The 23,213-nt window shown below is 34.6% G+C and overlaps 1 protein-coding gene and 4 non-coding genes across 5 annotated transcripts; 1 reads left to right on the forward strand and 4 right to left on the reverse strand.

The window, feature by feature from the left end:
* Positions 1-510: 510 nt before the first annotated feature.
* On the reverse strand, positions 511-6,662 carry LOC110753937 (ABC transporter G family member 15). The gene is made up of 10 exons (XM_088252237.1): positions 6,538-6,662; positions 6,159-6,434; positions 5,039-5,118; positions 3,840-4,301; positions 3,467-3,589; positions 3,092-3,223; positions 2,307-2,591; positions 1,903-2,175; positions 1,690-1,797; positions 511-1,100 (listed from the first exon to the last, which is right to left on the reverse strand). The coding sequence occupies exons 2-10, from the start codon at positions 6,385-6,387 to the stop codon at positions 744-746; spliced, it is 2,049 nt and encodes a 682-aa protein (XP_088108363.1). The 5' UTR covers positions 6,388-6,434; positions 6,538-6,662; the 3' UTR covers positions 511-743.
* Positions 4,661-4,734, reverse strand: TRNAT-AGU (transfer RNA threonine (anticodon AGU)). The gene has a single exon. It is a non-coding gene; the product is annotated as a tRNA-Thr (tRNA).
* TRNAT-AGU (transfer RNA threonine (anticodon AGU)) lies at positions 4,826-4,899 on the forward strand. The gene has a single exon. It is a non-coding gene; the product is annotated as a tRNA-Thr (tRNA).
* Positions 6,663-9,860: 3,198 nt separating the features above from the next.
* On the reverse strand, positions 9,861-9,934 carry TRNAT-AGU (transfer RNA threonine (anticodon AGU)). The gene has a single exon. It is a non-coding gene; the product is annotated as a tRNA-Thr (tRNA).
* Positions 9,935-10,392: 458 nt separating this feature from the next.
* On the reverse strand, positions 10,393-10,466 carry TRNAT-AGU (transfer RNA threonine (anticodon AGU)). The gene has a single exon. It is a non-coding gene; the product is annotated as a tRNA-Thr (tRNA).
* Between the last annotated feature and the right edge of the window lie 12,747 nt (positions 10,467-23,213).

A 23,213-nucleotide genomic window follows, 5' to 3' on the forward strand; every position in this document is an offset into this window, starting at 1 on the left:
AAGTTTCCAACCCGAATACCACTCATTTATCAAATGGATAATACAATACGATTGAGGTAATCAGTTTATTTAATGACTTGTAGTTGCAAAATATTGGTCTCAGGTTTAAACCCTCATGACATCTTGACAGTGTATACGTGTGAGAAAATTCTATCGTCCAACATTACTTGTGTGGTTTTCACACACAATGCCAAGATGTCATGGAATTTTAAATCTGAGACTTAAAGCTAACAAAATTAAACCTCTTGAATGTGACGTGGTAAACCAGTCGACACGAATTATTTATTAAATGGGTTCACCATGTTAATAAAAGGGTTGAAACCCACTCATTTATAATTGCGTCTTAGCGAGTGGAGGAAGGAAGACGTTGCAATGTTTGCAAAAATGTATGTTAAGAATACAACACTTTGAATGTCAAGTAACAAAGTGCAATTTCACCCAAACCAGAGTGTGTGCAACGAATCCCATAAATGCAATGAGACGAGTGACATTTAGATTTGGCAAAAGAAATACGATAAACCAGCTAATATCCCTTGTATCGTGTTATTCCTTTTATGATATCCATCAGAAAAACAAAAAGATAAATTAAAACAGTTTCTGCATTTTAAATTCCAACAGAAACTCTCTACTTTTCTATCTTATCTTTTCTGAGCAAAAGTGACTAATTACACAAACCGCATGGAGAGATTACACACTGTAAAAGTGGTTGCTCATAAACCCTCATGACAGTTATAATGCTTCTTCTACTGCAGCGGAGAGTTAAGGCCCTCTTGAGAAGACAGTGAGTGGAGAGGTTGGTGCCTCTTGGAACTAACAGAGGGTAATTTCCTGAAGGAAGGCCTCTTGTTAAGCTGTTGTAGTGTTCTCTTTGCATAGAGTGTCTGAAACAATGGTGATGCGTTCTCCTTAAACTTGAGAATTACGAAAAAGAGAACCCGGTATGACACAAGAATCGCTACAATAGCAGCAAAGTCCCACCACTTGGAGTGGTTTATTGGTATCCCAAACATATGTTGGATGATGAAGTCACCCGTCAGTTTTGGATCACCAGGTATCATTGGATCAAACTCCAGGCCAAGAAAATCATTCTTATAGGCGCCCTGCATGTCAAATTACGATACAAAAATTAATACCATCTGATTTATAGCATCAGCTGGTTGATATGGTGCTTAATACATCATATGTTAAACCTAGCCGGGCCTGCATGGTGGCATTATGGAAGTTAAGCTGCCTTCATCTATGATATAGAGTAGTTTTATTTTTTTTTATCTTTGGGGGGGTCTTTTACATCTTCATTTAGAATATAGACTATCTTCCCTAATGTTCAGCAGTTTTACTCAATGTAGTTAGGCTGCTTTAATTGCATCTCTGAGAAAATGTTGAGATTCTAAAATGTCTTAAAATAATTCTGTTTCTAACTTGTTGGGAATGCATTCATCTGACAAAGCAATGAAGCTTTACTGTGTTTCCTTTTTCTTTTTGCATCTGCAATGATTATTTATAAGACAAATGAATTTCTTTTTGTCCATTAGTTGGATCTTGAAAAGGTTTTTATTTGCATAAGTTTTTCTGAGGGAAAAGGAATACTTTGCAATTAAGTGGACTTTTTATGATTTTGAGGGGAAAATCCATTTGACAAAATCATTTCCACAAGCAGCTTGAAAAATATAGATGATTAACAAGTGTTACCTGTATTGCCCATGAGCCATAACTGAGATATGAAACTGGGTAGCGCCAGAATGGCTTGGGAAGATCCGGCAGCAAGCGGAAGAATCCCGAGGTCATCATCAGGATTCCCTTCATACACAAACATTTAGTTGAAAAGGATATATCAGCAAGGATAGACTTGATGACGGAAACAGAAAATGAAAGCTTATCAAACATTTGAGTTTATCTCCTTACCATGATTCCAGCTCCTGTAATTATGCCCATCAGGAAATTGGGAACCAGAGAAGCTACAACCATCATGAGGCTCTCTATCACAGAAATGCAGGCAAGTATATTGAGACAGAAGTACACATAATGTGAAAATTCTGTCCGAAATTTCACCAAATAGTAAGTAATAGTCCCACTAGTAAGAGTAACTACAGCCAAGAATGGGAATGAAGAGAGGAAGTTGGATATGATGAACACTGAAACTCCATAATACCCATTGAGTCTTTCTCGATAAAACACCTGTTTACAAGAAGAAAACAAAGTATGAGAAGCCAATAACTAACAGAAATTTCTACTGTGTAACCCTTTGTACACACACAACAAAATATATACACATATGTATACTTGTTTCTGTCTGTGCATTTGTTTACCTTCATTTCTTCTATGAAAGATGGGAAACCTCCAATAGACATAAATGTCATAAAGCCTGTTATAAATGCACCACATGCTGCCCGGGCAAAGATTGCAGTATAGCCGTTGCCAACGTCAAAATAGATTGTTCCAACGCATATTGATACAAGTATATAGATGATTATCCTTAACCAGTAATACCCCACATCTCTAGACATGTTCAGAGATGATCTTCGCAGCAAGGTTGAAAGTTGCTTCCACCAACTTGCTTGACTTCCACTTTTCATTTCAATTACATGTCCTTCCTGCAAACAAAGACTGCTTCATACATATAGCAAAAACTGCATAGTTCACATATTTTACTTTGTTCCTTTTTCATTGCAAAGATTTAAAAGGCTCAGTCCTACTTTAAGCCGCCACCCCTTTTGCCAACCATGCCAAAGACTAGGGATTAACAGATGTAGCTTAGTTATCATGTCTGGTAGATTATTTGTGCCGATACATAAACCTTAGTTGACAAGGAACATGATCCTTGCCAACCTATGGATGCAGTCAATTTTTAAGATGAAAGAGGGAGGGGACTTCCCCTTTAAGAATTAATTGTTAAGATGACATAATGGCAACAAAACAATTTCAAATAGGTTTCAAAGGAAAGTTCAAACATCATGAAAAGAAGTTAACATGCTTTGATTTCTTATAGGCAACAGCTAACACAAAAATAGGAGAACCAAGTCAGTGCATAAGAATTTGCTGTTCTACTTCACAGAAAGAAATGAGACTACAGAGCTCAAGTTGGAAAAGTTACAATTGCTGATATTGCTTGCATCCTAGCTCTCGTTTTATCTGCGTACTTTGAACGCTTGTATTTCTCAACAAGCCTAGCTTTGATCTCTGCTGTTGCCAAATTCATGAGAGGGTCTGATGATGTTGGGACATCCTATATAATTCAGACACAGAATTAGAATTAGTACGAGAAAACAATGGCTGAAATAAAGAAAGAAAAAGGAAGTGTGTGTTTTGGGGGGAGGCGGTTTGCACAAGTTGAGGAATTGGTTCTAAAGTATGACACAAATGGGATTCAAAGAAGCATGTACTGCATTGTATTTCATTTGAAACATGAAAAGGAATAAAGGGTGTTGAACATTTTGCACATAAAGAATTGAGTTAGAATTATACGCACACGAATTCTTTGAGATCCTTTCAGGGTGGCAGTCACGATATCAAAATCTGAATTTATACATCGTAGGAAGTGATCAGAGGGATTCCTTCTACTAGGACATGGGACACCCGCTTCAGCAAAAAACTACAAAAGTGAAAACAAAAACTAACATTAGTCGCAGAGTAAAACAAAATTGTACTTTAAGAATTCAATTGTTGACCTAGCAATACTCATAAACAAAGGTTAAAGATCTCCTAAAGTGACCCTATAAGAATAAACTAGAAACTCGAATTATAAAAATTCTAAAGCAAATTGGGATTAAGTTTTCAGTTTCTTCCAAAACCAAAAATGAAAAACTATCCTTATAATCAAGCTACCAGATTCCCAGGCTTACCTCTATAGCAGTCTTTGCTTCTCCAAAATAAACTGTTTCACCACCAGATAGTAAGAAGAGGTCGTCAAAGAGTGCAAACACTTCACTACTTGGCTGGTGAACTGATGAAACAACCGTTCTTCCATCACGAGCAATGCTTCGAAGTGTTTGAATAACGAAGAAAGCCGAGGCACTATCAAGGCCACTAGTAGGTTCATCAAGAAATAATATGAAAGGCCTTGTTAGAATTTCAAGTGCAATGCTTACTCTTTTCTTTTCACCACCACTAATACCCCTTAAGTGCCAGTTTCCGATTGATCGATCGGCGCATTCCAGGAGGCCCATTTCCATAATCGTTCCTTCCACAATGCTCTTAACCTCTTCTTTTGTAAAACTACTTGGAAGCCTCAAGTGAGCCGAGTATGTTATGGTTTCTCTGACTGTGAGTGTTCCCAATAATATATCCTCTTGTGTGACATAGGCCTGGAATTGCACACAATAACAGTGAATTAGGAGCATGTATGCTTAAACAAGTGGCAATGGCAACAAAATTCTCTTCAGCATGTTTTTACTTGATAATGTGACACGCCATTTTGCCTTTCTAGTTTGAGAAAAGGAATTGGTAACCAAAATAGTGAGAATTGATTTGGTTTATTTTAAGAAAAAGGTTTCTGAGAATTCAATTCCTATATATGGACAATATCAGAATTTCGATTACAATGTGGAGTTTCGATTACAATATCAAAAATAAAAATAAAAGACTTTATATTAGAATTTCTTAAATAATTTACATAAAAAAATTATATTAGAAGAAAAAACTTAGAATTTAGTAAGTGATCAAATGCTCTCGTTGAGAGTTGAACTCAAGACCTCCCGCTTACTAAACGGGTGCTCTAACCAACTGAGCTACGAGAGCCATTTATGCTCTTCTTTCTTTTTTTAAAAACAAAAAGATAAATACAAAGGGCATTTTCTGTAATTTTTTTTTAAGAAAGAGGAACATAAAGGCTCTCGTAGCTCAGTTGTTTAGAGCACCTGTTTAGTAAGCGGGAGGTCTTGAGTTCAACTCTCAACGAGAGCATTTGATCACTTACTAAATTCTAAGTTTTTTCTGTCATATTTTTGGTGTAAATATTTAATTTATTACAAAGAAATCTAGAAGAAATATAATTCACAACAAATGAGCAAACCCCTGATTTGAAAGAAAATCCTTTACTTACAACAGCGCCATATGCAAGTCTTTTCTTCTTCCCATTAAACAGAATATTTCCAGTCATGACAACATTTCTCGAGAGTCTGCCTGTGTCAAAAACAAGGATATTTAGAAGAATAAGATAAATGTTTTTCAGCAGCTAATAAGTTAATGCAATAATTATTAAATAGACTATCTGCCTATACCCATGATAAAACTCCTTATCCCAAGACTATTTTTTTTAACCAAAACAAAAAACATAAACAAAAGCTGCCAGGTGTCCTCTGCATTAAAAATTGAGTTGGACCTGAGCAGCCCATGCTTATAATGGTCCTTGCCCATGAATTCTGGTATTATTGGAGGCTTTAAAACCAGTCATTCACCATTTACTTTTCGTTCTGTCACTCTGCCTCCACATCAAAAGAAATAAAAGAGCTGTGGAAAAGTTTGGTGGCTGGTAAAGGCTTTTTTCCCCATTCATTGAAACTGTGCCTTGTTCCATTGAAGTCCAATACCTCATTGGCTACTGCTATCTAATTGATGGGTGGCTCTTAAAGGCAGCAAGATAAATGCGGGACAATATTTCAGCCTTGGATTGGATATTTTTCTGCCAATTAATGGTGACTGGAGAAGAAGGGGAAGAGAGTTATAAAGAATTTTTTTCTTCTTGATTGGTCAATTTCTCAACACCCAAAAATTGAGCAGCTGAATTGTCTTTTTCCAGATAGAACAAATAGCAGAATTAAGTGACTAAATAGAAGTTTCAAATTCAGGGTAAACTTTTGTCACCAAAAGCTGGCCAAATTAATTTTACAAAGAAAAACCATTTAGATTCATTTGAACTAGAACAGATGGAGCTCAGTAAACAAACAAAAATCAACTAGTTTTGCCCAAATTACTTCACTTTTGGCCTCTGCCAAATCATGCCATGGGTTCTCTTTTCTTAATCATGGGTTGTCTTTAAATTAGCTAAAGGAGTATTTGGATGCAAAAAGTACACCTTTAATAAGCACCAAAAGTGAAAAGCTTGGAGACATTCTACTGATATATATAAACTAAAACAGGGATGATAAAACCAAAGAAATGAAATACAAATTTTTGTTTCATGATGAGAGAGAGAGAGAGAGAGAGAGAGAGAGAGAGAGTACCTGCTAAAGCATCAAGGAGGGTTGATTTGCCAGAGCCAGAAGGACCCATAATAGCCATGATCCTACCAGGCTCAGCATACCCACTGAGCCCATTGAGCAGCCTCCTTGTGGGTGATCCTTTACTGAAGTTTGGTAGAACCACACTTAGATCTTCCCACACCAAATATGCACCTCTTCCACTTCCTCCTCCACCACCACTATGCCCACCGCTTGCTCCCTCTATCTCCATTTTCTATTTCTATTTTTTCTGTTGCAGCTACCTTTTTAGCTCAAGGCCTTAAAAACCCAAAACAAAAAGAAAAGCAGAGATCACATTAAGAAGGAAAATATCTTTGATATATGTCCATGTAATATGGTTGAACAGACACCAAACAACTACCTATCAATGCTGCCTAGCTGCTGTCCCCCTGCTATGAATCTGGAGGAGGTGCATGAGCAATCAATGAAGAGAGAGAGAGAGAGAGAGGGCAGTTCGTGTGTGTATGTGTGTTTTCGAGTTTGAATTGAATTGAAAAGAGATTGGATTGGTTCATATAGGTAGGTTAGGCAGTGAAGGAAATAAATGCATGATCATAATGACAAATGTGTGTGCAGCAACAACTCCACTAAGTCATCGTACTTTTGTGATTTCCTCGCTTCTATCTTCCAACTAACTTTGGCTTTATACATAATAAGACATATTCACATTTGTGATTTACATTGCATGGGAAATGAGATTGAAAGAAATGGTCACGAAAAGAATTCGCAAAGTATATATTATAATGAAGTAAGAATTTAATTAGAGTAATTACTTAGCCCTCGTACAATCTTGATGGGACCCGCGGATAGAAATTAGGACCCACACCAGAGTGTTTACAATTTGGATAATCGGGTACGAGGCATAAATGGTACACTTGAAAACATGATTTGTAACTCCATTTAGACCCAACATTATTTCCATCTTCTATAAAAATAAAGTAAAATTTTAATTCTAATTTCCATAACTCTTTTCTCTCCTCTCTCCCTTAGACCAATTGGTCAAGCCTGACCTAGGTACATGGCCATTGTGTAACACCTATAAACAGATGGGATTAAGCCTAATAAAATTCCGAGTCTGGATTTTAAATTTGGATCGTAATATGAGAGCTTTTTTTCAAAGTTTTTTTTTGTCAAATTTTTTAAGGTTAACTATAACTTTAATTTACATTAGACAAGCATGGGATGGGATTATTATCGGATTATTTTAAGACTTTAGAGAATATGGCCAACAAATATACTTCAGACAAGATCAAATTTCATTTTTAACAGCGTGATTTTATTTATTTATGTAATTCTTATTTTAAAATTTGATCTTTTATAATAAGTAAATGTGATTCAATACATGGAAAGCTCAAAGTCCTCTTACAAGCATACAACATTTATAAAAGGTATAAATAAAATATTTACATTATATCACACCCTAAAATCCGGATACATAATAGCAACAATCTAAGGGCATCCCCAATGGTTGGGGCTCTAAAAATGGTTTATAGAGCCCCATTTAGAGCTCCGATGAAATCTTTGGGGCTTTAAAGGCATCTCTCCCACAGTTAGAGGCTCTATATTCGGGGCTCTATATTAGGGGTTTGATATTTTTTATATGATATAATTTAATTTAGATGCTATTTTTGTTTTTTGTTAACTTATTTACGTTAGTGTTTTTTTTGTGAACATTTCAACCCAAAAAAATAAAAAATTGGACAAGATTTAAAACACATGGTTAAAAAAAATAAACCTAGCCATTTTGAGTTAATTTTACCCAAAAAAAAACAAAAAACAATGAGACAAGCTTGTTGCAATTGGCCAATTGATTAAAAAAATAGAAAAAGTAGTCAGCAACTATCAAAATGGGCGAGTATGACTCTGTTGAGTCGCAAGGCAAGTGAGCCAAAAAATTGTTGGGCTGGCAGCTTTTTCCAAATGTGGTCCCCACCGAGTTTCAGGGGCTGCAACCAGGTACACAGATTTAGCTTCAGCTCCAGTTAGGCTCTACCATTTAGAGCCTCAAAATTATACCATTGGGGATGGTTTTTTTCAAAGAGTTGCTATTTATTAGTGCCCAAAGGCCCATTTTAGAGCCCCCATTGGGGATTGCCTAAGGATATTTCACGAAAGCAACACATTCCTTAAAATTGTCATAGCATTGTATTCCCACGTACTTAAAAGAAGTTTTTTTTTTAAAAAAATAAAAAATAAAAAAAATTAGATACGAGTTAGATTAGTAATTCATTAGTAAAGCATAAAAAGCACCCTCAAGGGTACAATCGATTCAGTCTTAACCTTGGTTAAGTTTACAAAACAACATAATTTCAAAACGTGACCAACAAAATGGTTATTGTGGGAACATGAATTTTGGCAACTAATCACAAGGCGATATGTGAATAGAGGAAGATTCCTTAGGTCAAATAATTGTGTTAATTAAACTCGATTTAATTAACCAATTACCTTTGATTTAGATAGAAATATCTCCCTAAATCAAGGATCTGATTCCCAGCAAATCTCCTTAATATTATATCGTCATCTCATTTTAGAATAGCTACACACCACACATGAGGTAATCCAAAAAACTCTAGAGAAACGAGCAGACCAAAAGGGAAAAGAATCAGCCATAGGGGAAAAGACCAGAAGGGAAAAGAATAGGCCGATGAGATGGTGGAGTTCATTCCTGTAAGTCGAACAAACCAGAAGGGCAAAGAATCAACCACTTCTCAATCGCAATTGATGAACCAAGATCAAGAAGAACAAGTGCCGAGTATGTTATGTGACATAAGCCTCAAGTGCCGAGTATGTTATGTGACATAAGCCTGGAATTGCACATAATTTATAGTAAATTAGGAGCATGTATGCTTAAACAAGTGGCAATGGCAACAAAATTCTCTTCAGCATGTTTTTACTTGATAATGTACATGCCATTTTGCCTTTCTAGTTTAAGAAAAAGATTTGGTAACCAATAGTGAGAATTGATTTGGTTTATTTTAAGAAAAAAGGTTTTTGAGAATTCAATCCCTATATATGGACAATATCAGAGTTTCGATTACAATGTGGGAGTTTTAATCCCATCCTCTTTGCTTCAATCCTGAACTAGCCCCTTGCACACGCTTACACGTGTGCCAATTAGTTTTATTTTATATATTTTTATTTTAGAATTAAGAAATATAAAATGGGTAGTTTTGTTCAATAAAAATAGAAGCCATTATCTTATTTTGTTTAAAATTTTAGAATTTTAAATATGAAAAATTACACATTTACCATATTATTCTCATTTAATTAATAATTTCAAAATTTTTTTTTTTGATAAAGATAATTTCAATTCTTCATGTTTGCATTAATCAAGGGCATTTTCTGGTATTTCGAATGATTCACCATTCTTTGCCTTTTGCTTTATATATATAGATTAATTATATCTTCTTCTAGATTTCTTTTGGAATAAATTAAATTTCATGATAAATATTTATATAAAAAAATAAGAAAAAAGGCCCTCTTTGAGGACTTACAGAGGGGGTCTTAGCCCATATTTTGATTTTTACACATTACCCACTAAGAGGGATATCGAAAAAAATGATCCTTACTAACTCAACCAACCCTAGTTGGCAGATAAAAGACTTTTAGATAGTATATTAGAATGGAAACATTTATACCAAAAATAAGAAAGAACAAATTTGTGAAAATTTGTAATTGGTAATATGCTCTCGTTGAGAGTTGAACTCAAGACCTCCCGCTTACTAAACGGGTGCTCTAACCAACTGAGCTACAAGAGCTATTTATGCTCTTCTTTCTTAAAAACAAAATAAATACATAAAAGCCCTGGAATAGAAAAGATGATATCAGTAGGCTAGTTTTCATTTGTTTGTATCATCTTTCTTATTCTGGGGCTTTTTTGTATTTATTTTGTTTTTAAGGAAGATGAACATAAAGGGCTCTTGTAGCTCAGCTAGTTAGAGCACCCGTTGCGGGAGGTCTTGAGTTCAACTCTTAACTCACATATGATCAACTAATAAAATTTTAAAGTTTTTCTATCTTATTTATTTTTGGAATAAATTTTTCCATCCTTTAAGAATTTCAAATATACTATCCAAAGTCTTTTATCTATTTTTAATATAGATATTTATCATCCAACAAAAATATATATAAATATTTATCATGAAATTTAATTTATTCCAAAAGAAATCTAGTAGAAATATAATTTACAACAAATGAAAATTTGTAATTGGTAATATGCTCTCGTTGAGAGTTGAACTCAAGACCTCCCGCTTACTAAACGGGTGCTCTAACCAACTGAGCTACAAGAGCTATTTTTGCTCTTCTTTCTTAAAAATATATAAATATTTATCATGAAATTTAATTTATTCAAAAAGAAATCTAGTAGAAATATAATTTATATAATTGACAAAAAATGAACAACCCCTAATTTGAAAGATAATCCTTTACTTCCAATAACAACATCATATGCAAGTCTTTTCTTCTTCCCATTAAACAAAATATTTTCAGTCAATGACAAAATTTCTTGAGAGTCTACCTGTGTCAAAAACAAGGATATTTAGAAGAATAAGATAAATTATTATAATCAAATTCCGAATCTATTGATTTTCAAATAAAGACTAAGTGCCTCTACCTAGTAAAATTCCGAATTTATTTATAATTGAAGTTTTAAATTTGGATCATATATTTATTCTATAAATTCAAATCAAATAACCACCTGATCAAATCAAGTTATTATCGAATTTATTTAAGACTCTGGACAAAATTAAATTTTTTATTTCCAATACCGTTATTTTATTATTTATCTAATTCTTATTGTAAATTTTGATATTTTCTAATAAGTAAATATATTAAGTGTGAAAAACATGGAAACTCAAATTTCTCTTACAAGTATAATATTCATAAAAAGTATAAAAATACATTTGATTTATAACACACCCCAAAATTTGGGTACGTAACTTTGACACATAAGGATCCCAAGAGTGCAACACTCAATTGTCATAGCATTGTATTCTCACGTTCCTTCAAATACGTATTAGATTTCTCAATTAGAAACAGGTTGAACTAGTAATTTAGTAGTATAACATGGCAACATCTTTCTATTTTTTGGTGAATCAGTGCACCAAAGTCCTCAAGTAGCATATTTCTTTTTTTTTTTTAATAATGTTTTAAATTTGTCTTATTTGATATTTAAACAAAGTAATATTTAACTTTTTCAAACCCAATTAACCCAACCATATTTAAACTCAATTAACCCAACCAAATCTTTTTTTAACTAGTCCATTGCAAAATAAGTGTTTTGATTGTACATTAATTTTTATTTTTATTTTATATATACAAGCAATAATGGAGGAGGGGAGTCAAACCTAACAACTCAACTTAAGCTACAAAGAAAATAAAAACCATCCCCAAGTTGGGGTGTTTTTTTTTCTTTTTTTCTTTTCTTTATCGAGAGGAACTTGAGAATTTAAAACTATTATCTAGTATACATAAACAAGGAAGATGACAATGAAATTGCTTGAACAGAAAATGTTGTTGTATATCTTAAAATGCAGTCCTATATTCTTTTTTTTTTTTTTTTTTGTTCATAATCAAATTTTATTAGATAGAAGGCAATAGCCAGTTACAACAAAGTGAACTCCGCAAAGGAATTTGACAAACTGCAACACAAGAAGGCATAAAACCTGCTACATCATAAAACTCAAGGAGGACATAAAGCCCAGAAAAGTAAAGTGCACACAAAAGGTAGTGAATACGGAATAGGAAAATGCCACACCACTCATAACCAAACAGTAGCACAATCAACACAAGCCCACACCCACCGAATAGGAACCAGTAACCAATGCTTGAGACAGAAAATGGTGGTGGACAAGCCACCAAAGTTACAAAGAGCGCTACCATAATCCAAGCAATAAGTGACATAAGCACTTTAAAAGCAACCCCAACTGCATAAGAGTCACCAAGGAAGGGAGACCCTTGTGTGGTCGAGGCGCTGAAGATGATGGTGAAGGGAAGGTGCCGAGAAATAGCTGCTAGTGGTAGGAGGAGAAAATGAATATCAAGCACTAGAGGCTCTTACAAGTAAAAACTAGAAGAGAATATTGATCAACACCACAAATGGGTTGAAAAAAAAAAGCAGCACAAAAGGCTGAAGAGAACTGCACAGCATGCTTGGTCACCCCGTTTGCCACCAAATCACAGATAGAGGCGAATCACATATCTGAAGTAGTTTTCCAGCATGAATCCAATCTCAAATCTGCAAAAGAAACAAACAAAGCGAAAAAAAGGCCTGCAACACAACAATGGAAACAATAAAGCAACTGCGGCGGCCACAGGGGAGATTTTTAATGACAAAGCGAGATTATATATTCATGTTGAATTTTTTCAAATATTGACAAAGCGAGATTTTTAATATAAAAAGTGTAGATATGACTAGTTTTACATTGTAGTGAAAATGTAACTAAGTTTAAAATATGTAAGGTGAGCCGATTATATATTCTTGGTTGGCTGTTATGCACATCATTTGATACCCACAATCAGCGGGCACACCATTAAATTCTTCACTTAAACATAACAAAACCTTACTCTATCCTTACTCGATTTTGGTCACATGCCTCAAACCTTCTTCCAAGGTTAAGATCTATCCATGAAGTGCGCTGTTTAATCTTCATCATGCAAAATCAATACCGATTGGACCAAGTTAGGGATGGCAACGGGCCGGGTATGCCAATACCATCCCCGTCCCCGCTCTCCATCCCAGCCCCCATCCCCGAACCAATCCCGGTTTAATAGGTTTCGGGGAATCCCCGTCCCCGTCCCCGTCCCCGTTGGGGGACTATCCCCCATACCCGCCCCGAATCCCCAAATTTTTTTGCATAAAAAATATTTATCATACATTTTAACATTAAGTTTCATATTAAATTATCATTCAACACATTCAAATTAACTATAAAGTTCAACTCAACTATTCAAAATCACATCAATATGAAAATCCAGAGAAGATTAGGAAGAATTAGGAGAGGGAGGTTAACTTAGGGTTAAACATAAATATTATAATTATATATTTATTTATTTAAATATAAACATATATATTTTCGGGTCGGGTTCAGGGATGGGGATGCCAATACCATACCCTCCCCATACCGTAAGGGATTTTTCAAGTTCGGGGATCCCCATACCCAATACCCGTTTGGCCCCGAAATCTCCCCCCGTTAGAGTCGGGGACCTGACGGGGACCCGCCCCAGTGGGGATTTTTGCCATCCCTAGACCAAGTTGAATCCGTTGAACTTTGAGAATTTATAGCCTTCATTGATTTTGTGTAATTCTGCATGCACTTAGGTTTCAATTTGGGGAAGATAGGAAGAAGGTGGATAAAAATGGCGCCTTTGTCGTTTAAGAGCAGACTTGTGGGCAGTTTTACCCTTAAATTTGACGGCAACATTGACAGAATGTAACGGTAGGACCAATGCACCGAATAATGTAGAGTTGATGGACCATTTGAAGGAATAATTTAGTTGAGGGACTAAAATGCAACTTGGGTATAAGTTTGAGGAATATTTGAGTAAATAACCCTTTACTATAAGTAGGACCCCATTTTACTTCACTAAGGTTAACCCTTCACCATTTCCTTGTAATTTGTATCCATATCAATGTAAAAAGGAGATTTACAACATTATGGATTGGGATGAACCATAACGTTGTAATCTAATTGCAAAACCCAGTGAATAAGTACCCAAATCTTGTAATTTACAAGTTTTAGGATCCTCTTTACATAGTTATGGTACCCTAGTGTCCAAAACGTTGTAATACCGGTATTTAATCTTGTAAAGGTTCATCCTTTACCATTTTCTTGTAATGTAGATCCATATTCTTGGAAAAATGAGATTTACAATATTAGGGATTGGGGTGAACCATAACGTTGTAATCCAATTGCAAAATCTTGTAAATATTTACCCAAATCTTGTAATTTACAAGTTTTAGAATCCCCTTTGCATGACTCAAATCCAATTGCTCGACAGTGGTTGAGTAATTGCATGACTTAAATCCAATTGCATTAGTCAATTGAAATTCCTGAGCAATAAATACAATGATAAAAAATGGAATCAAACTAAAGGTAACATAGTACATATGTTTGTGCAAATATCCGCACTGGGGAATATTTGCGAAGATTTTTCACTGTCACGACCCGATTCAAAAATAGGGACTATCTCCGAATTAAGGCGTGAATCATACCATAGTTATATAAACAAATTCTGATAACTATGATATGATAGAAATAGAGCCAATAATATTACAAACTTATTTTTAATAAGTACAAAGTCAGAGTCACAGTAGCTCAAAGTTAGTTACACACACTACAGTAATATTTCACACAATTTATTCCTTAATAATTTTATAAACAGTATCTAACAACACTGATCTAGTCCTCAGGTGGAACTTCTCCTTCCTCGGGATTTGCATTGAAACCTGCAACATCTATTAGGGTGTGAGCATTTTAATGCCCAGTAGAGTACTGTAACATCCCCCCCCTCAAAGCCAGCTATCATTGCTAACCAAAGTGGCATGCATTACACAATTACAAATAAATAAGTTATGCATATGCGATGATGTCATGAACTCACTCCCTTCTAAACCCACTAATTCATACTTTAGGGCATCAAGCCTGCATGTCCCATACCATGCATTTTACCACTGTGGCTCCGAATACCCTAAAATACAAATTAGTGCCCATCCATCCCTTACCCCAAGTTCATTTTGTTTACGAATTTCTCAACTTTCACTTTTCGTTAAAGGCCCTGCTCCCATCACCTCAATATATTCAAGCTCTGCTCCCGTCACCCGAATATATTCCACATTTTTTTCCTGATATATCTAAAGTCTTCTCCCACCCTTTAGATATACCTTAAACTACGCACAGACCCAACACAACCGTATTTATGATCCATAAGTAAATGCAGCTCAAACGTTTTGGAATGATGACAATTCAGATAAAAACAATAATATTTCACATTTACTCACATGGATGGTAATATTCATCAAACATCATATAATATTCGATAAACATTCATAAAACAACATTAGCATTCACCTAACAATACATACCAAGCAAAACAATAGGATATTCATATTTAATATTATATATATACACACCAAGATTAACAGTGATATAGTCTAATCATTGGGGAAAAAGTTAGAGACCCTACCTCGTAACTAAGAAGCTAAAAGGACGAAATTACCCTTCAGAGGTGGTCGGGTTCTCTCCCGTTCCTAGATTTGGACAATAAATAAATAAATAAATAAATAACATAAATGAAGTTAGAAAAAATCTAATTTTTATAAAAACATTTTTCTTTCTTAACATAGAGAGTGCACCCACTCTCCAAGCTAAACCCCTCAAAAAGTCCCGAAACCTATACCGTCGGACTCGGATCGAGAAATCGAGTCGGATGGACTAAAAATATGGCGTCGGAGGCTGCCGGAACAGCCGCCACGCGCGCCACTTTCCGGAGCCGCGAGTGGGCTTGTTTCGGTTACTGTTCATCGTCTTAAAAAAATCCTGCAACTTCCCCTGTTTTTTCCAGTTTTTAATTCCAGATTTTGTGAGGCATTTTGACCAACCAAACGTCAACTAAAATGAGCAAACTTATAATGGATTTGAATTTTAGTATTTCTAGTTTCTAACCCAACAAACCACACTGAAAACGGATCTAAAATGAAGGAGAAAACCAGCTCCAAAGTTGGGCTCGTGACTGGTTTTTTTGCAGAAAACAGACTTTTTCCCAAACTTTGCACAAGTGTCCAACCTATCAAACCTCAACCAAATTCGACGAAACTATTTTTTTTTTAGTTCCTTGCCATCTCTAGTTTAAAACCCAACAAATGACTTCCTCAAACACTCAAAATATTGGGAGAAACAGAGATCCAAAGTGAGGCTCGCAGGCTGAAAATTTCCAGAAAATAACATTTTCCAGATTTTGTTCAAAGTTGTTTTCAACCATTCTAACACCCCAAGTGGTTCCTAAGGCTTCTAAAACTCTTCTAACTTCATACCTATCAATTGAACTCATCAAAACTCAAAATGAAACCAAAATCAACAACACCCATAGTTGAACCCAATCCGAAAATAGAGGTTCAACCTCTTCCAATTCAATCTTCCTAACATTCAATTGACTCAAATTACACTACAAAACAGAACCCCTTTAGCGAGGGCTTTTTTTTGTCGTAAAAAGCCTTTTGCCGTCGGAAATACCCTTTTACGACGGCAAAAGTCCGTCGGAAGTCGTCGGTAAAACGCTGGTTGGAAATACTTCTTTTTCGACCATTCTGTCGGAAATAATGTATTTTCGACGCCCATGTTTCGTAGCTACTGCTTAAATTTCTATCGGAAATGAATTTTTAAAACGACCATGCATATTTATTTCCGACCCTTACATGTAGTTGCAATTACTTAAAAGATTGTCGGAAACAATTTTTTTTATCAAGATTTCGCGAATTCATATTTTCGACCAATGAGTGTTGTCAAAAATACATTTTCCAACAATAATATATTATTTGCAAGGGCTAAATTTCGTCGCAATTATCATTACTGACCAAAAGAGTTTGTGGAAAATATATAATATCTCATCGGAAATATATATTTTCAACCACATTTAGTCATCGCAAAGTTTGTTGCAAATAGATTAATCTTGTCGACAAATATTTTCGATGAACAAGTGATCGAAAACATTATATTCAACCAACAAATTTATTTCTAACAATGTCAATTCATTGTAAAAAAATCCTGTTAAATGGTATATAAAAGCAAAACAATTGAAAACACTAAATATCATCATAAATAAATAAAAATTCATTGTGCAATACATAGCCGTGATAAAACAAGGCTCCCTAAATATAGTAGCGTCTCATTTATTCTCATATAACAATAATGTACATGCTTTATGGCAAACTAACACAACTAATCTCGTCGTTCAGTCATCTTCAACTAATAATGTTCAAGCTTTATGCCCTTTGTAACCCCAAGGTTTGTACTCATCATCTCTAACACCTGTGGAATAGCGATCCAAACAGCTTGACAATCTTATCGTAACTAGCTGAAGCAACCACACCTGTAACAGGTGACACGGCCAAAGAAGTAACACATCCTTTATGTACAAAGTTATCAATATTATATGTGTGAAAACAATTGGCTAGAAGATCAGACATAAATTATGAAAATTGAACACCTCCTCCAACTATCAAATTAAAAAGACCAATTCCTAGGAACTCCTTGTGACATTCTCTTCACCTTAAAGCTCAAAAAATCCAATTTTGAATTATAAAATACAAAGTAATAATAAAAACTCAATTTTGTTCATAGACAAATCCGATGGAAATGAGAAGCCCCTCAAAAATAGTCAAATAATTCCGACGGAATGAGAAGCTCCTCAGAAATAGTCAAACAATTCCGAGGGAAAGAGAAGCTCCTCGGAAATAGTCAAACAATTTCGACAGAATGAGTAGCCCCTCGGAAATAATCATCTTATTTCCGACTAAAATGTTTTTTGTCGTTAATAAAGTTGGCGCAAAGTTTTCCCGCCAAATAAATTATATTTTCGACGACTTTAGAGACTTTTTCCGAGGGTAGTTCCTTTGTCGGAAATAAATTTCATCCCCGTGAAGTATTTCCAACGGACAACATTTTTTGGTCGGAAATATCACTTTTACCGAGGAAATTTCGAGGTCCTCGGAAAAAGTTCGTCGGTAATGACCCTTTTTTTTTTGTAGTGTTATTCTTTAAGAGATTAAAATCACACAACCACAAGGTTAAACCCAGAAATTTCGAAATCAACTCACCTTAGAAACTCTCTTCTTCTCTTCCTCCTATCTCCTCCTTTCTTCCTCACCCCAACTTCCATTTCTTTCATCCGAAAAATTTATCTTAGTTTAGCAATTAATTTTTCTTAGCTTAGACTAGGTGACTCACCTATCCTAGGTTTACAACTCATCCAAATTGAGATCAAAACCAGATTTTTTGAAGGGATTGTATGAGGGAAGGGGGAAGGAATGAAGGAGGGAAGAAGGCTTGGCTTACACGTTGCCTCCTCTTTTTTTTATTTATTTAAATTTTTATTTATAATATTTAAATAATAAATATTTTATTTTATTTTAAAATTAAATTTATTTATAACTCATAATTAAGTTAACCAAATATATTTTATTAATATCCTTTTTTTTTTTCCTAGATGTTACATTCACCCTTCGAGCTTCCTTCTCTCTCCTCTTCCTTGATTCCTGCAAAAAAGGTTGGAGTAAATAGACCACGCCTGGGAGGTGTTGGCCAAAGGCCCTCCGATGCCTAAGTCAGTTAAATGATCTTGAAAAAGATACGAAAATAACAGAGATGGCCGGAGGTATGAGATAACCGGATGGCCGGAGCCATGTGTGACGGTGGGTGGAGCCATGAGGGAGAGAGGTGAAAGTGGAGTGAGAGAGAGGGAACTTTGTAGGGTTTTTGGAATTACCTCTTGTGTGTTGTGTCGCCATGTATTTATAGAGCTCTTGCCTTCTAGGGTTTTTCAAAGAATAATTCCCATATGGAAGGGAATTATTTTCTCCCTTAAATGGAGGGATTGGATCAATCAAGGAGATTTAATGAAAATCAAATCCCTAATTTATGGTAATATCCCTATTTTAAGTCTAAACAATTGGCCAATTAAATTGAGCACAGTTGTTGACCTAAGGAATATTCCCATTGTCCACATGGCGCCTCATAATTGGTTGCCGAAATATTTGATCCCGCAATATCAACCATATAATATTAATATATTGCAACCAGAATTCTCCCTTATTTCACTTCAACAATATTCTCGCACTTAAACTCATAATGAATTCCCTAATTAACAAATTCCAGTCCCAAAATCCATATGAATATGTTAAGGTGAGTTGAGATTATAGAAGAACAAAAAACTTGGCTTCATACAATGTAGACCTTTGAGTGGAGAAGAAGAGGTTGGAATTGGAAATCTGAAATTTCATTCTTCTAATTCCTTATGGATCTGGACCTCCAAGTGATTGAGTTTCTCCTAAAATGGGAAACCTAGCATTTTCCCCTTTTTTCAAGAGGAGGATGGGTTATTCATGGTCTTCTTAGTTGTCATTTTTCTATTTCTTTTCTTCTTTTTTATTAATAAACTTTTTAACTCCCAATAACAGGTATAGATTAACTCATCTCAATATAAGGGTATATATTCTTTGGTGTATGGGTACACCAAAGGAGTGTAAATGTAAATCAAAATTATTTACGTAAAAATCACCGTCAAGGTTACATATGGTTTAGGCGTAACCTTTGTTAAATTTACAAAACAACAGAGTTTCAATCACAAACCCAAAATGATTATAAGAGTTTACAACTATTGAAATTGAAGAAACGATACAAATTCACAACTTCAGAAATATTAACAAAGTTTATGAAAAACAAATGAAAATTTATCATCTTGACTTGCCTGGGAGGTACAAAAAAGTTGCTAATTGCTGGAGTTGACTGAAGGGAAAACATTGTCTAAGCAATTTCTAAAATAGTAGATAGGATATAATAAGTTATCTAGCATGCATTTCAACTAAATACATAAAAGCGGAAGTGAAAACCCAAGTATCTTTCTAGGCTTATGAAATGTTGCACCCAGTGGCGAAGCCAGGATTTCATGTGTGTGGGGGCCTCTTACAAATTATAAAGAATCAAAAATTCAAACTCACAATACATACGAAAAATAGTATATATATATCACATATGTCAAGAATTATATTGCTTATTGGTTGCAATCATAATTGTCCTCAACAAAGGGATAGAAAAATACATTCTGAGCAAGAAAAATTGCAAGAGATAGACAAATAGTAGCGATTTAGCAAATATCTTTAAAGCTTTTCCCCCCATTAAACCCAATAGAAAGAAAAAAAATCAAAATTTCACAAACTAAAAAAAACCTTAGGTCCCTTCATGCATTCATATCATACATGAAAAAATATTTTATGTAAAAATATTGACTAAGTATGAAAAATAGTTTTTCGGAATAATCATTTTCTCAAGATAATTTTTGGCGGCTTTTATTCCTTACACATCAAATAAGAAAACTTGATTTTATGGGATTTTAGTATGAAGTATATATTGACTTAATGAGCCATCATTTTTAGCCTAAATCGTATTTTGCACTAAAACCGATTTTTCATATTTTGATTTGGTAGGAATTTGATTTTCTAGTATTTTTATTTGAATCCAAATAGGGGGTACTTCCTTATTTACATTGTAAATTTAAGTAAATGGAGTAATATAAAAAAAAAATTAAAGTAAAAGGAGAAAGACATTTACTTAAATGTTGAAAATGGAAATAAGGTAATCTGTATACTTGGAGTGCACCACTACCAGCTGAGCAAATGGGAAATTTGAAGCACCTCATTATGCCTTCATAGGTCCTCCACAACACATGTGGGTACATATCAAAACGTAAAGTATTTGAAATAATATATATATACAAATACATAACAGTATATTACTTTTAAAATATTAAAAAATTGAGTGGGGGCCCGTGACCACACTGGTCCCAGTGTGGCTCCGCCCCTGGTTGCACCAAAGACTCTCTAAATCTACTATATAGAGAGAGAGTAGAGGTATATTACCCTTAGAGCGAATCTTGAAACATAGAAAGGTATTCAAGTAAAGGATTTGATCTCTCCTTACTTATTCCTCCACAATGACTCTCCAATAGGTACAAAGATATGTACCTCACTAAAGCTCTTCACCAAGGATGGATGGAGACGAGAGAAAGAGAACTTGGGAGAGCACAAGAGTACTAGTGCTTCCTAAGTGGCCTACCAAGGTGATGCTTGAGAGAGAGGCTTGATGTTTCCTCTCTTCCAAATTTTCAACTTGAAAACCCTAACATAAAATGGTGCTATGACATCTTATAAATAGATCCACAATGTACCAATGTGAACTTAACCCACATGTGTGCTGCACCCTCCCTTTGGTGGCCTAATTTTGGGCCTCTTGGGTCCAACACATTTATGACATGTATCTTAATTCGTAATCAGATTATGAATAATTGAATTGAGGAGAAGTTGGATTGAGGAGAGATTTAGATTCCAGATTCCTTTTGAAATTGTTTACTAAATCATATGAAATTAGGGTAGGAGTGGTACTAATCCTTATAAGTTGTTTATTAAATTCATATGAATAGGAATTGAAACCAAATTGATTATTAAAATGACCCCGTTATTGGGTTAAAGTATATGGTAAATTTGAAAATTTTAAAATTGAGTGAGGATATAATGGGTAAAAAGGATGGATTCCTAATGGGTTAGTTCTCTAAGAATTAGAATACCACATCCCATCCAAGAGTCCAGTTCATCCAAAATCAGGAGTTGAATTCCTAATTTTGTGTGGGTCCTACTAGCATTTTGATTCCTTCATGTGAAGTATCACACGAATATCCGTAATAGGAATTCAACACCTTATTTTGATTCCGATTATGGATTAGTGAATATGCCACTAACCTCTAATGTGTCAAACAAATCCAAAGTCATATGGGTCATTTCTTTATTCTTTAAGTCATGTGGGACCCAACTAATTTCTATAACTTTAATTGTTTAATTAAACTATTCTCATTAATTTAATGACTTAATCCATTAAGTCATAACCTTGCCTTACAAGTATTGGTTCCGATCAATTCTCATTGGTCATGTCAAGTGTCGGGTCCACGGTTGACCTTTGACTTTGACCTTGACTTTGACTTTGACAAATGCGTAAAATCTTTCTCTCTTTTATTTCTCAATCCATTCCTTTTGTGGTGTGCGATCTTTTAGGTTCTAACTAGCAAGATAGTGGATAAGTCTGATTCCTCCTGAACTGAGCATGAAGGCTAATTGTAATTAGACCTTACAGGACTTCCACAAACCATGACTGGCACCTATTAGTATGTTATGACTACACAAGCTAAATAGAATTCATTGGAGAACCTATTCAATTGTAATTGCAATGCAATCCGGCCATTCTCTAAAACAATACTCTATGTCACATTATTGGGATACATATAACTTGTGTCAAATCCCTAATGTGACATTTCTAGGTTATATAATTCACGTGGATGAGATTGCACACTTCCCTTTTGCAATCATATCTGATACTTTGGCCAAAGATTTATTGTTGTACATTCACATGTCTCTGTGAGCTTATTGAATATCTCGATGATCACCTTCGAGCCACATCTTTGAATACGACCGTATAGTGTTCTTAGGTTTGAGGACTGAGGACTAATTTGCATTATCGCAACTTGGAATTACTTGTTTGACACTTGTGAGTAAAACTTCCATACAAGAATTCTTAATTGACGAGTTCAATGAACTCTATCTTTATTGACACACTTATCTCAATGTTTCTACACAAATGATTTGAGACTAGTAATTCTCCTGATTGAGCAGACACAGTGTGTACCAGTCTTTGCAGATCATCAATTCCTAATTAGTAATCCTATGACTAGGAACATTTTAGGATCAAATACATCATAATGGAAAATTCTTGTGAATCTAACATCTTTGGATTGGTTTCTATTTGTATCGTAATCCATAGACTTGTCACTTTATTGGTTATGCATAAGTTTCCTAAAGTGACTTTTCTATTTGCGAAGTGTTATGTCCTTAGAAGTTTCATTTTCGTATTGGCTTCTAAGGCATATTTCTAATATTGACAAGTAGTAAGGCCGCATCAAGGGGATGCCCTGAACATATTTGAAAGTAAATTAAATAATTATTTACTATATATAGAAGTATAAAATGTTAAAATTATGCACATGATAAACATGTATATTCAACTCATAAAATATTAGCATGGTTAAGCAATGTTCGAAAACAAGCCCAATAATTAACACATGATAACTATAATGTTGAAAATATGCCCTAAATTCAAACATGTGATATTACTTTTTGGATATTTCACCATCACTTATGGGCAAGATTGTTGTTTTCAACCATGATATTTGGTCTATAATTATAACAGTAAAAGATTTTATATAAGGAGACCTATCATACTT

Source organism: Prunus avium, chromosome 4 (genome assembly GCF_965620075.1).
Source record: "Prunus avium chromosome 4, drPruAviu1.hap1.1, whole genome shotgun sequence".
NCBI classification, from domain to species: domain Eukaryota; kingdom Viridiplantae; phylum Streptophyta; class Magnoliopsida; order Rosales; family Rosaceae; genus Prunus; species Prunus avium.

What these genes read in the sequence shown, in the direction of transcription:
- LOC110753937 (XM_088252237.1), bottom strand. Translation starts at nt 6,387, where the DNA reads ATGGAGATAGAGGGAGCAAGCGGTGGGCATAGTGGTGGTGGAGGAGGA. An exon ending in AAGCAAAGACTGCTATAGAG is followed by an intron (nt 3,590 to 3,839) that starts GTAAGCCTGGGA and finishes TCACTTTTGTAG; the next exon opens with TTTTTTGCTGAAGCGGGTGT. An exon ending in CTTTCATAGAAGAAATGAAG is followed by an intron (nt 2,176 to 2,306) that starts GTAAACAAATGC and finishes TCTTGTAAACAG; the next exon opens with GTGTTTTATCGAGAAAGACT.